A 14,650-nucleotide genomic window follows, 5' to 3' on the forward strand; every position below is an offset into this window, starting at 1 on the left:
AGACGTTTTCTGTAGACTAATATTGACTTTCCTTGGTTCATAATATCTCAGAAGACTGTGTGAATATGAATTCTAATCAATAGTAGACAATCTAACAGAAAAGAAATATCATTCATTCATTACCAAGACAGTTGGCAGGACAGAGGCATGTTTTTGGCTTCTTGAGGTAAGAAATTGTAATAAAACAGTCTGCTGGATTAGTACTTAGTTATTTTGTCAAATCTTCACTGGCAATGCAACTTCAGAAGTAAAAATTTAGAAAATGTGTTCCAAGAGACCCCTTACGTGTAGTTTGTATACTGCATGACATCCTCTGAGTAGGCCTGTGACAGTTTAAAACTATGTGTATAGATGTCCTTGGACTCCCCACACTGGAATTTCTGAAGGCAGGTCTCGTAGCCTTTGTCTTTCATATCAAGGTGAGTAGTGGACACCATCCCTGTATTCAAGTACTCCACCACACCTGGAAAACACAACGTGAAAAAGGTTATAGTAACTACTCCATTACATCAAGTGATAATATTAATGAGTTAAACTGCCTTAAACAAAGGTTTGTAACTCGCACCCTAAATATATATGCTGGTCCTAGATTTCACATGGCTTTCTTTAGAAACTGCTGTCAAAATCAATTTGATTACTAAAAAAACACAAAACTTTTTTCATTCAAAGTTCTAGTCAGCTTAAAATAATTCTTTATAACTTCCACTGTCAAGTAATTTCAGTGTGATTTTTTTTTTTTTTTTTTTTTAGAGAATAGTATTTTTTATACACAGAAACTAAATTATATGCTGGTCCCACATTTTGTAAGGATCTCTTCAAGAATTGTTAGCAAATGCAATTTATTTAGTAAAAGAAATAACAACACATCAATCATTCAAGTTTCAACTCGGTCTAAAATAATTCTTAAAAGGGGGAAATGAATTTTCCAGATAAATGATGCAACAAAAAAGTAATCACATCCTCCTCCACTGAACTTTTAACGCAGTATTTCAACCTTTCAAGTCAGCCATGACAATTCTATTACCCCCACCCCACCTCTGCATTTTTTTAGGTTTTGCATTATACATTTGATGAGATTTTACTAGAATTCAGTTTTTTAGATTTCATTTTATTCTCAGAGGCACTAATAAATAATTAAGTGAAACAAAAATGTTCCCGCTTGAAGTCTTGATGAATTTTTCATCTGAGTAATAGAGGCTACAATCAAATACTTATATTTCACAGTGGAAATGTCTCTTGGTGATATATAATGCCTTATTATATAAATGAGGCTTGTACGTAACTCACTTTGCCACAATAAAAATGCAGATTAAATAGCAGCCAAGCATTCCTAATTTGTTTTTGCCAGATTGTATTCAACTTGATAAATAGCCCTGAATTATCAACTTTTCAAAACAAAGAATCGTGTGCCCTCCTACCTTGTTGATAATCATTTTATTTTCATACTGAAAGGTATTCATATTAAAAAAAAACAAACAAACATATTTTCAGAAAATGTGACCAGTTAAGCCGGTTAAACAATACCTAGCAGGTGTATAAATGCAGAAAAAAAAAAAAGATTTCAGAAGAGTAAAACTCGTCATTTATCAAGAGCCTAATAAGTTGTCCCCCAATTTGTAGTACTGTAGTAGTGGCCAGTAGGAGATATCTCTGTCTGTATACCCCACTATATCATCATGACAGTCACATTATGCACCATAAGCCACCATCTTTTGTGGTCGTATTTCCTTAAATTCCACATCCATTTGCCAGACTCCCCCTGTCAAGCTTATAATGGTAAAGGTATTATTCATCTTGACTGCCTTCACACTTTCTACCATCTGGACAAATTTCAACATGATTATGATATGTTGGGCAAAAATTAGTCTGCTCCTGTAATATTTCAAGCTTAAAATGGAAATGTACCGTCTTTATGGGACGAATGGGGCATCAGTTATGCAAACAAGATTCATTTCCTACCACAGTCTGCATCAAATGAAACGATGAAATCCCCAAGTACTTTCAGCTAGCCCTGTCATGATTACTAAGATTATGACCCACATTTATCCATAATTAGAAAAAAATTATTATTATTATTATTTTTGGGGGGGTGCAGTGATGTTTTAAAACATCAAAAAGTCAATCATGATATAAAGCCCTAGATGAAGGGTCAAAATGTTTCAATGGGTCAAAAGGTTAAGAGAAAAGAAAAGAAAAAACATGTTTAGTCTCTTTATAACCTTAATTAACTTTTTTATTAAAAAATTCACCGTACCTGAACTGGGTAAACTGTTAAAATCCCCGCATAAAATCAATGGAATGGAATTGACTTCTGTGGCACCACTGGAGCCCGGACGGAAGCTGACGGTTGTCTCCTTGACGATATTCTTGAGCTCCCACATCAGCATCATTGTCTGGATGAGCTTGACGTCACTAAATTCTGGGTCCCAGTGTATGTGTGCTGTGGCCACTAAAATAGGCTGCCGTACTTCTGACGGGAGACCTGTAAGAAACACGAGATATTTGTAGAGGCTAGGATAAACTTTGGTATCAACCATCATCATCATCAATTTCAAACAAACAGATTCTGTGTATCAACACAATCTGTTAGAACTGGAGCACCATCACATCCAGCATATTTTGAAGATATTTTCATTTCTGCAAATAATTCAGCAGTATAATAATAATAATAATAATAATAATAAATATTCAAAAGATTGAAAATTTGTTGATTAAAAGGAGATGTCTGTAAGCAAAATAATTCCTTGGTATCTTAAGTAGAAAACTTTTGTCTGATCTATAATGTCAGATTTCTATCCTTGACATTATTAATGGGTCTCCTGCACAAATTACGCAAGTTAAGTCAGCAACCCTACAGAGAAATAATCAAAAGAGTTTTGAGTCAAAAGGTTAATTCTGTCTTTGTTTCCAAGTGGGTGTGGCTTACAATCAATCCTCTTCCTAAGCTCTGATCACTGGCAGGAGCAGCACAGCAGGACTGGCACAGGAGGGGAAATCAACTGTTACATAATTTTTTTTTCATTAATATAATAGTTTTGATGATGATGATGATGATGACAAAGATGATGGACCTTTATGTTCCATAATTCTTGAAATTAACAGCTGAACATTTTTCTGAAAACTGCAGCAACTTAACTCAACCCACTCCCCTTCACAATCTATCTCAAAAAGCTTTCAAAGTGGTGGTCATTTTCTGAAAGTGTGGCCAACTAATCCTAGAGTTAATTATCACACAGTTTTGTTTTCAGCGAAGAAAAGCTTTCTCAGAATCACACCAACTATTGCCCTCTATACAATTTCCTGTGCAAAGTTGGTTCAGGGAACACCTAGAGTACAGGACATTTCCACATCACTACTCTGTTCATGAGCACTCAAACATATTTTAACTCAATTTAACTTCTGTCACTAGGTCAAATGACTTCACATGAAATGCACTAAACTTTTTAATTAATTAACTCTAAGATCCAATTTCCTAAAACATAAATAACAGAATGGTGCACAGATACATAGGTTAGGGCAAATATGATCAAGTAAAATAATCAATGAACAAATGGACTTTCCTCTTTAATTTCCTTTGGGTTTAATCAGAACCTTTAAGCTCAGCTTCACTCTGTTGACCTTTATGCAGTGGCTACTTACATGCTTATGCTAAGAACTGATGTCAAGCAGAGACAACTGATGGCTTAATGAAGGATATCTAGTGACATTCTAGACATCATATCAATACAGGCCAAGTGAATCAACATTCATTTGGGTTCTCCTGAGATCCATTTCCACCCCCAACTCAAATGAGGATTTATTGTCAACCTCCATGGCACTGCATACTTTTCATGTTGAATATGTAAGAAGTATAGACATGTACAAACAAATGTGGTCACTAGTTAAACTAAGACCCTAACATTTCTATGTATTTGAAAGCTAAGTCATTTTGTCATATCTGGAAAAACAGCATCTTGATTTTTGATGTCATTTATAGATGCTTCATGACATTTATCTCATTTATTTCTTTTATTCCTTTTCTCTCTCTCTCTCTTTTGGGTGTTCTTCAGTCATGCTAAAATGCATATAAAAAGAACAGTCTCGAGTTTCTATCTTTTTAAAGGATAATATGGTGCCGAAATATGGAGCCACTCCGAATCAAACTATGACAATAGCTCATGACAGAAACTAATTGTTTATTCATCTTCTGTATATTAGCTGAATGTATTCTTCTTCTTCTTCTTCTTCTTATAATTATTATTATGGTACCTACCATTCTCAAAGACTCCCTCCTTGGTTTCTAGCAGGGCAGCTAAACCAATGTTGTCTTTGGTCATTACTCGGTTCAACATGTCATCGGAACCTTCTGCATTAGCCATAGCCAGCTGGTTGAACTCAATCAAGTATTCTTTACTGAGACCAAATCTGCAAAGAAATATCATAGTAATTAATATTTAATTAAAATAAATAAATAAACTAAAAGTACATAAAAAAAAAGCATTACATAATCATGCTTTACCTAAGGCATTCCATTGAAATGTAGTCGGTGTGTAGATGGATGTAGAAATGATTTTTTAGTTGTTCCTGAAAATATTTGCTTAATTATCTTTTTACTGTATATTAGTTGCCATATTTTCCTGTGGATATGCATCTGTCACAACCCTGCACAAAATACACTGTTACCCAGCAGAAGAAAATTGTATGAAAAATTTTGAACCAATGTCAAGTTTTCCCCAAAAGTTTCCCCAATGGTCACGACTCATTAACTTATCTATGTCAGAGAATCCTAACTTCACAAAGTGTCTTTATAACACAATTCCGTGTTCTGATTAAAAAAAATCTATGCATCTCATAACATGCTTCACTAAAATACAGGTTAGACAATGTCCCAGTTCAATCTACCTCATTGTACTTCAAGTTCATTCAACCTGCTTCTCATTCACAACACAACATACTGAGAACCAGTGTCTCCAATCCAGGATTCATTTTCAGCATAAAATAAAGATAAGCACACACATACTTTTGCACGCTTACAATAAAATAATAGGATTAAAATTCCTTATACACAATTATATAACCATGTATCTTCAATCAAATAACAAGCCTAATGCAGAAAGTGTATAAACACCATTTGCTACAAGCAAAAACTTCAGTCCATCAAAGACTTGAACCTTCTCAAATTCCTTCAGTTTTGTTCACAATTTTGTTTGAACTATCATAAATTGCCCAGAGTATAGGTTCCATCCAGTGTTATTATTCAAATGTCATTTCTAGTACACCCAATGCATGAACCCTATAAAATGCCCCCAGATTATAAGCAAGAGGCAATACTGATCAATAACTTGAAGCTTCTCAATTTTGTTCAGTTTTGTTTACACTTGTGTGCAGACTATCAAATTTAAGTACTATCATTACATCATAAGAGTATACCAATTCTGGAGAGCAGATTGCCAAATTTTTACATTTTTTTTCTTTCTCTTGATGCATTTGGTCCAAAGCAATTTATCCATAGACAATCACTGATAAAATTATATAAAAAAAAAAGATAAGTAACTTATTTTTACTTGTCAAAACCTCCGAGACTATTTTTTCCATTAGACAACAGCTTTTAAAAAAATCGACAGATCAATGCATTTGGATGATGAGTAAGTTCTAGAATAACTGTAAAAACATGCTGAAAGATTTCCAGGGCTACTATTCTGTAATCCAAGAGTATTATCTCGGATTTGTGACAGAAGATTACAAGATGCAATATCCTGTGGATGATATCAATTTTGATCCAACTGTCATGAATGATCTACAAAATACCAGTATCAAATCAACAACAAGGGCAAATAAGCCTTCAATTTCTCCAACCTAAAAATCTAAAATTCAAAATCTTCAAATCTATTTTGCACTAATATGGGTCAGTCAATACTGGAGGAATGCATAATTTTTTGTATATTAACCATACCAGCATTGACCAGCAGTACTGGAAACTACCTTTAAAATAGACACAATGCACAAGTAACATATCCTACATACATGCTGCCAAATAGGTGCGTATATGCAAGCAATTAATGTTGCGTTGGAGAGGGGGGGGGGGCTACTATTGCTCTTACACTCCAATTGTGACAAATTCACTTCAAAGGAGTTGAAAAAAAAAATGAAACTGGCAATTAAGTTCATATCTAGGGAGTTACATGACATTTTGATCTTATATCAGAACAAAAAAGCTGGTGACAAATGAGTGCCTTGCGTTTCCTCTGCACAATGAAGGAGGTATCTTGATGTATCCGGAGACAATAAAGACACTCAAAACCAACCAAAACCAGCTTTACCATACTGCCACTTACTTCGAGGTACGATAAAAAATGGCACAGCCGTCTACATGCTTCCTGTCTTGTTCGCTCATTGTCCTTGCCCGTGACTTTGGCGAAAAGATGCCATCATAACCATCTTGCTTCAGCTCAGGAAGAAAATAGTTGTAGAATTGGTCCGTCTCTACTTCCTAAAAGTAAAAACATATCTTCAGTTATTCTTTCAGCTGAAACACTTTTTCACAAAATATAATTTTGTGTTAATACTATCTTTTTTCATGTAAAATCTGATATCTGATTATTTTAAATTACTAAAATTTTGCAATTCATATAGGAGAAAATTTGTAAATGTATATTTTTCAGTATGACAAAAAAATGTGGAAAACAATTTTACCAGCATTAAGCATTTGAATTACCTGTAGACTGATAATATCTGCATTGTAATGGCGAATCTCTTCCAGTATTCCCTTTTTCCTGTATTCCCAGTTTAGTGCCCATGTTGGGCAGTAACCATAAAGCTGGCGTGTTGCATACTTGTCACAGAGAACATTGTAACACATTACAGTAAAAATGGCTGAAAAAGATGAGAAAAGAAAGGGTTAAGTTTCCTTCATTACCTTGCAGACGGTTTACACTGATTCAACTCTAAAGACAACAGACAGTATTGACACGTATGTTTCCCAGAAAATGATACATATTAAACTGGGTGTTCCAAAACTGATACTGTTTAAAGTCCTTTTCGCAGAGTTTGACTCTCTCTCTCTCTCTCTCACACACACACACACACACACACACACACACACACACACACACACACACACTCTCAGAAGCAGATCACACAAGAACCTCATATTGCCCTAGATATCTATATTGGGCTCTGATTTATAATTTACATTAATATCATGTTAAAAATAGTCTAGAAGAGAATACAATCACACTTCTTTTCATGTGTTATGCTGACTGCATAAAAGCCCTGGTTAACAGACATGAGCATTATTACAAAAGAGCATTTATTTTCTTGTCAAAATAGGTTTTGTTAAAACTGTAATAAATAGTAGGCTTAAAAACTCTACATTTCTGCTCTATTTCAAACTAATGTTATTTGATAAATAAAATATATAAAAATAATGAGGTAATCACAAAAGGTTGCTTGGGTGTATTATATGTTGCCAATGCCATATTGACGTCTGACAGACTGTTTATTTGAGCAATTGCTCCATGGAGAACGAAACACTGCTCTTCCCTTCCATGTTTCATCTAGTATTGATTGTGAACATTGTGTTGACAGTCTCCATTTTCTCAGTAATGACACATTTAATTGCAAGTTATTGCATTCTGAAAAGGTCACCTTATAATGAAAGACTCTGTTAAAGGACCCAAGTCTTGCAAAAGAAGTGACGGATATCACCACCTTTATCTTGTAGGAGCTACACAGTCAAAAAAGAACAAAAAAACTGTCACCATTATGCTAATGGTCTGACATAAATGTGTCCCCTCTGCAATACATATGTACTGGCAATATGCTTGCATGAGGGGTCACATTCTGCTGAGGGGAGACAGCATTCATATTTCACAACCAAGGGATAATTATGATTGGGATGAATGACAAGGAAACTAAAAAGCAAAAACAAGGAAGCTGGTGGCTCAAATTGTCAGTCATCTGCAATTAGAGCTACTGACACCTTTGTTTGACATTAATATACTGCTGGTTTTATGCATGTACTAGTAAATGTAAGAAAGGATAAAAAAAAAGTCAGGAGAAGATGACATGCAGCCTCCATTAAACTAAATCCACTTCCACTCTCAGTAATATTGTAAAAAAAAAAACTATCCTATATGTAAATATCTAGAAATACTTTAAATAATTTTAAATCAAATGAGCCCTATAACTAGCATCTTATGTTGCATTTTTTGTCAATTTGTGATAGCTTTACTAAGTTCTTACCAGTGTAAGTCATCAGAAAAACAAAGGCTGAGCTATCAGAATTTTGGTCTAGTTTTAAGATTATTTTTCCATTATCTCTAAATATGGTTTACGGAGTAGTTAAATTTAATAAAGATCAGTGTTTCACGAGCTACTTAGCACTTTCCCAGTAAGCTCAAAATTTAAAGGCACAGGCTGGCCTTGTGTTCGTCATCATCATCACGACTTAATTCCAATTGCCAGTAGTGGGGTTAATTTTGACACCCTAATGGCTATGGTTATAAATCTTAATCAAAGTCAGCTAAGCTAGAACATGCTAAGTTAGGCTGCTTTTACTTAACTGGAGATTTACCTTTATTCTTGGACACTTCTTCTTTTTAAAGTTATATATGAAGCAAGTGTAGTTTCCCTGTAACACATATGCACCACTCCTACTCCTCCTAGTTTCTCATACAACTCAAATAAATTCATGGCCAGAGAATAAATCAAATAAATCACATGGAAAGGAAAATTATTGGTGTAAAAATGCATCTTGCTCATATTTCTGGTCTTAAACTTGACCTTTTTATACAACCCTCCAGTTTGTTAAAGTTCATCAAATGACGTAGTAATATATGTCATAAAACTGCTGCTCGTGCAATAGTATAAAATTTTTTAAATAGGGTCTGACAAAAGCAACTGAGGGTCATATAAAGCACCTAAAGAAAGAAAAAATTTCAAATATCATCTTTGACTTCATATGTAACCTTTAGAGAGATTAGTTAGGAGATAAACAATGCAAAACTTCTTTGAAATTCCTAGAATAAGCATAAAAATATCACATTACCCTAAATCCTCTCCATCAACCCCAATGGAGCATTCAGAACAAGGGACTAACTAGTATGGCAACCCACTCAAAAGCTTGCCATCTAATCCGCTAACAGACACTGAATAGCTTCCTCGTAGGGAAGTATTCAAGTGGGTCGGCCATATTTGGTCTGTGGACTTCTTAGTCCGTTGTTGTGAATGCGGCCTTTAAAGTCACCAAAAACAGTCACTGACAAAACTGCGTAACTAATCAATCAACTGATACGATAACCATCTTACCAGTTGGTTTGTTCCTCTCTGGATGTGCTAGTGGAATCCATGGACGCTGTGGTGGCTGGGTGGCAGTGACTAGAAAGACAAAACATTTCAACATTTATGAAACACATAGCATAATGTTTCAACTAAGTCACATTCTTATAAATTTATTGCACAATAGCACAACGCAATGTTATTTAACAATATAGAAATTTGAAAAGTTTGATGAAATAGCATATTATTTCAAGGTAAATAACATGAAAAAATATATATATTGAAACTCATTAACTAAATCTAATTATGAACAGAAAAACGCTTTTGGGCATCCACTCTCACAACTTCAGGCACACCAGTTACGATAAATACTTGTACATGAACAGCCCTTGTACATCAACAGCAATATCAATAGGCAATAACCCAGTGATACTTTAAGAGTTAAAATTACTTCAAGTAAGAAGCAAAAGAGAAGATCTGATGTCCCTCTCTCACATTTCATCTTTTCCTATGTCTCAATGTACATACACTAAATATTGTCCTTAAATGTTATATCTTATTCCCTTGCTTTAAATAACAAAATATGCCATGTTTCTTTAAGTTAAGCCATTTCAACAAAAACCAACAAATAAAAACCCAAGCCAATGAATACTTCATTATTACAGTGTGCCTGTGTGTGTGTGTGGTAGGAGTAAACTGATGAGGGTGTAGTTCTGTTCTTTAAATCTTGATGCCTGGGTCAATGCACCATAACTGTATCTCCTAACCAGATATTTGTGAAATTAACCATACAATACATGTAGGTCTGTTAAGGTCAGAAACCATACCAAATAACCCACTATTCTTTTTCCCCATGACCCTATGATACAAGGCACTTCCTATGCCTAGGAAAGGTTTCCTGGAAAATCATTGTTATCTTCAAGAAGTCATTAAATCTAATCAATATATCTCACCCCAAATGATGTATGATTTCCCAGCTTTCTTCACTTGTTTCTAAGAATGTCAAGCAGATCCTATTCATATTTACCCAACCAATGCATAACTCTTCCATTGTGATAGTCAATCTATGTTGTTTCTCTATTACAATTTTCAAAACTGTTCTAGATAATACTAAGACTGAAGTGTTTAGCATCTTGTTGGTTATCAAATGAATATTTCAGCAATATAGCGACAGCAAGCCCAGCTTAGCAAGCACTACAGTTCCCACACTGATCTGAGCCCATTACTCCTAAATCAATGTTACAGTTCAGTGACTCTTTATTCACCCGTTTTACGATATTCCCTTCTCTCTCTTTTTTGAAAGTTTTTCTTTTTTAATTCTTTTCCTTCCATGTATTTTAAAACTCTATACCATTCTAAAAAGATTTATGAATTTTATGGCAATCCACACTGATCCAACATGGCATAATCCTGATTACCAACAGTTATCTGGGGTCACACCAGTCACTCTCAGACAGAGAGGACATGGGTCAAGATAGGTACTTTGTTGTGGACAAAAAGTAAACTAAGCATGGGCCTAAATATACATTTTGCTCTTAATTAAAAGCTTATTTGTCAGCACTGTAGTACAATGCTTTTTTTTTCACTTTTTAAAATAATATCTTTGCAAATATCTTTAAAAAACTTGAGCAGACCACAGAATAGCCATAAAACAGTATCCCTTACAAAGCATTACAAGCCATGATTCAATTTAATATATAATCTTGCATTTTAGCTCAATCTTAACCAAACTTCTTCTGCAATGTGTGTACACAAAGTTCTGAAACTTATCAAGTTACCTACATCATTACCCAAGGATCGATCTGTCTCTGAGGGGATTCTTGCTAAATTGCAATTAACTTAAGCGGCTTAGATGTCCGTTACCCCTACTGAGGCTGCTAGGGGTAATTAATTATCATTTAGCAGCTTCAGTAGGCGTGCCAGACATAAAAGCCTCTTAGGCTGAAAGCAACATTTAGCAAGAAACCCCTCGAAGATGGATCATTCCTGTTAGATCAATCTAGATATGGAGACCCAATCAAACTAACAAGGCATTATTAACCTATCATTTTAAACTTAAATACTTGGTGGTGTAAGTGCTACAATGGACATTACACTCATAGTGTACGTGAACTGAAATGAAGGGTCTAACACTGAGTCCAACAGCATTCCTGCCTGGATCAACATACCTTTGAGGACACATTTGTTTACAAAACTGGTCTCAGGACATGTCTTTTTTTATCTGACCTTATTACACCTGCATTCTAATCTGACATACTCCACAGAACATCTATTCATTTCAGTTCAGCCCCAGCCTTCGATCCATTTCAGCTTGCACTACCAATTTTTATGCTGCAACATCTGATGATAATCAAAAAAAGTTTTTTGGATGACCAGGGTGGGAAAGGGGGGTGGGGGCAATAAGATAAGGCAAAATGTTTTACCACTATCACATAAGCCACAATGGCTGCCACATTTTTGCCATGAAATTTGGAAGGACACTTCAGTTGACTAACTATCTTGTGATGGCGTAAATTGGCCTGGAAATCGGCCTAGATGCCTGGTTATTGCTTCCAGGTCATTGGCATCAGGTTTCCTAGAACTGAGCTACCAACAGGTTATCATGTGACATTTCAAAACTCAAAAACAATCTTTTTTTTTTTTTTTTTTTTGCAACAGGTATACCTCAGTAATCATCCAAAAACTTTCTGGATTTTTGGGGTACACCCACATCATTAAATACAGTAATATGATGCCAATGCAGCTATCACCAAAGATGTTTAACCTCAAAATTACATACACTCAATTTCTCAATTTCAAACAGCTGCAGTAAGAAGCTGTGACAAACACATATTACCATCAAGTCATCTAAGAACAGTGGTATCTGATTACAGTCATGCACGTCAAATTATCTCCACTTCTGAGAAATTTATCAAGCAATTCCATAAGTCAGGAATATAGAGAAACCTCAAGAACAAGTAAATATGCTTGCAAATTCTGCAATCACTGCTAAACTTTTCTTTAATTCTAATTCATTACTGTCACAACAAAAGAACACAGTTTACCAGTATCAAATTGTGGTGATCAGGGATGAATATAAAGCAACGTAGTGCATATATGAAGTTTGTTCTTCAAACTACCCAGTTGCAGTTTACAATCATATTAAGGCATCTTTATACACATTTTTTGCTAGAATTTGAAGTTAAGGGTCACTCTTGCAATGATGATTGAAATGGAGGCCATTTCTAAGGTACTATGTATGGCTGTATTGAACAGCGGTTGTCATTTTGGACCCAAATTGTAGTGCAATGGTCATTTTGGATTACTGTGAAACAGACATTACATTTTTTGGTTTTTCAGGTCAACTTACATCAAGGACTCCAAAAACTGCAATTACTGAAACCCTCCAATCTGAACTAAAGGAAAGTTTTGGCACTTCCTTCCTGACTCTATCCTAGCAGTTCAATTGTTACATCCAGAATGTACCATATCATACCATGATTCAATATTCCTGTCATTCACGTCATTACATCCAAGTAAAACAAAAATTAACAAAACAATAAAGAATTTAAATTAACATATTCCTGTCATCTTTCATTGATCTGCATCAAACATATTTGATTTACTTACATATTTTGTGCAATTTGTTCTGCTACATTAACTCAGAGCACAATGTGCTTACAGTTACACAATTGACAACACTGATAACTGGGATGGTTGTGCCACCATCAACACATCCAAGTCTAAAAATCACCTTTTAACTCTGATGGGCATCTTGTAGGTCAAATTTGAGGTTGCCATTGGGACATGGGCTACGGCAATGACTTGAAAACTTTTAAAACAGCATCCAACATTCATGGAGGCCGAATTTTAAGGATAAAGAAACTTTATTTCTGAAATAAAGGTACTTGGGGAAACAACGTGTCAACAGCACCAAGACCATGATAAGCATATCAAAAGCCCCACCTTTTATAATTATGTGTTACGTCATTCTAACTAATTTGACTTAATTTCATTCATCAGTTCCCAACTTACGTTCAATAGGGTGACTCCCGTTTTCGCCCACGTCCGCACACATAATTATAAAACTTAGCAAATAATTTTATTCCATAAGTCTTGGTTATAACACTGGTCAGTGGAGAATGGTGGAGATGGGAGAAGGTGAACTAAGGGTAATGGCTTTGCTTACAGACTAATTAATGTTCAAGAAAAGGGACTTGCCCAGTGAAGAGATTCCCTAAAACACTTCTTTTCTATCACATTCAAACCAGGCAAAAATGCTATCAATTCTTAAGTGCTGGCTTTTAAGTCTAACGACATTACCTTATCTCCCAGCAAAACATCTCTCTCTTCCAGGTCTTAAACTATGTCATAGAAAAGTGAAGGAAAAAGGCTGCAGCAACCAGTTCATACATAACTGAACATCAATTATCCACAACCTCATCTCTATTTTTAAAAATAATAATACAATCATTATTCAAAGAAAGAGAAGGAGAGACCATTGCCTTACTGAATGAACATACAATCAATAATGTCATTTAAATAATATTCTCTCATAAACAAGTTAAGGTGTTGTACCTGGATGATAAAACTGATGACATTACTCATGCAAAGGGGAGCTACAGTGCCAACAGAACTTATGTTTTTTTGTTTTTTTTTAATGTTTCTAATTTTTGACTAAAATCATTCATCTGAAGTGCCCTATGTTTAACAAAATGGAATGAAACTGCAAACAAAAACAAAACCTGCAATTTCTTTAAGAAGGTTTTAAAAATGTTTTTTATTTTGTCCATGAAAAAGACTACCTCCTAGCTCCCATTAACATGAGTGATACAGATGACTTTTCTTTACTCAAATCTGTGCCAGTTGACGATGGCAGAGACCAGCTCCAATCTAGACGAAAAAAAAACGTGTACTTCAATCAGCTTAAATCAAACACTGAAGGGATAAAACCTACGGACCTTGTGGAATGAGAGGTTGTCACGGGTTCATGTCCTGAGGAGTTATGGACAATGTAACAAGGTATCAGTAACAGCTTCCATCATGCACTTGTATGTATGCCAGTGGACTCTTTGGTTAACTGACAGTTGATGCAACTCGGGTATGACTTAATCAGTGACAACAAACATTTTTTTTGTTCGCCTGCAGATATTACAAAAAACAAAATAATATTTTGTCCTAGCAAAACAAAACATATCTCATTTGTAGGTGACACAGTGAGGGTGATTAAAATGCACCGCCGTATGGCCACGCATTCTTGCATGTGCCTGTGCATGTCCTACTTAGCCAAGCATACCCTTAAACACTCATTATTAATACATTAAAGATACCACTGTCAGATCATATTAAATTACTTTTAGCAATGAAGAAAATAAAATAAACAAGGTTATGGTAATTTCTCAGTGAATTCACA

General features: G+C 34.9%; 1 protein-coding gene across 1 annotated transcript in view; it reads right to left on the reverse strand.

The window, feature by feature from the left end:
• The window catches only part of LOC106152755 (uncharacterized), a 36,632-nt gene that overhangs the window by 3,255 nt on the left and 18,727 nt on the right, over window positions 1-14,650 (reverse strand). Inside the window, exons 3-8 of the mRNA XM_087006968.1 lie at window positions 9,289-9,357; window positions 6,695-6,852; window positions 6,315-6,469; window positions 4,253-4,404; window positions 2,255-2,482; window positions 286-463 (exon numbers count right to left, since the gene is read on the reverse strand). Of these exons, the coding sequence (XP_086863094.1) occupies window positions 286-463; window positions 2,255-2,482; window positions 4,253-4,404; window positions 6,315-6,469; window positions 6,695-6,852; window positions 9,289-9,357 (940 nt within the window). The remainder of the gene's footprint in view (window positions 1-285; window positions 464-2,254; window positions 2,483-4,252; window positions 4,405-6,314; window positions 6,470-6,694; window positions 6,853-9,288; window positions 9,358-14,650) is intronic.

This window comes from Lingula anatina, chromosome 2 (genome assembly GCF_051362555.1).
Source record: "Lingula anatina isolate TDL-2025a chromosome 2, LinAna3.0, whole genome shotgun sequence".
Taxonomy (NCBI): Eukaryota; Metazoa; Brachiopoda; class Lingulata; order Lingulida; family Lingulidae; genus Lingula; species Lingula anatina.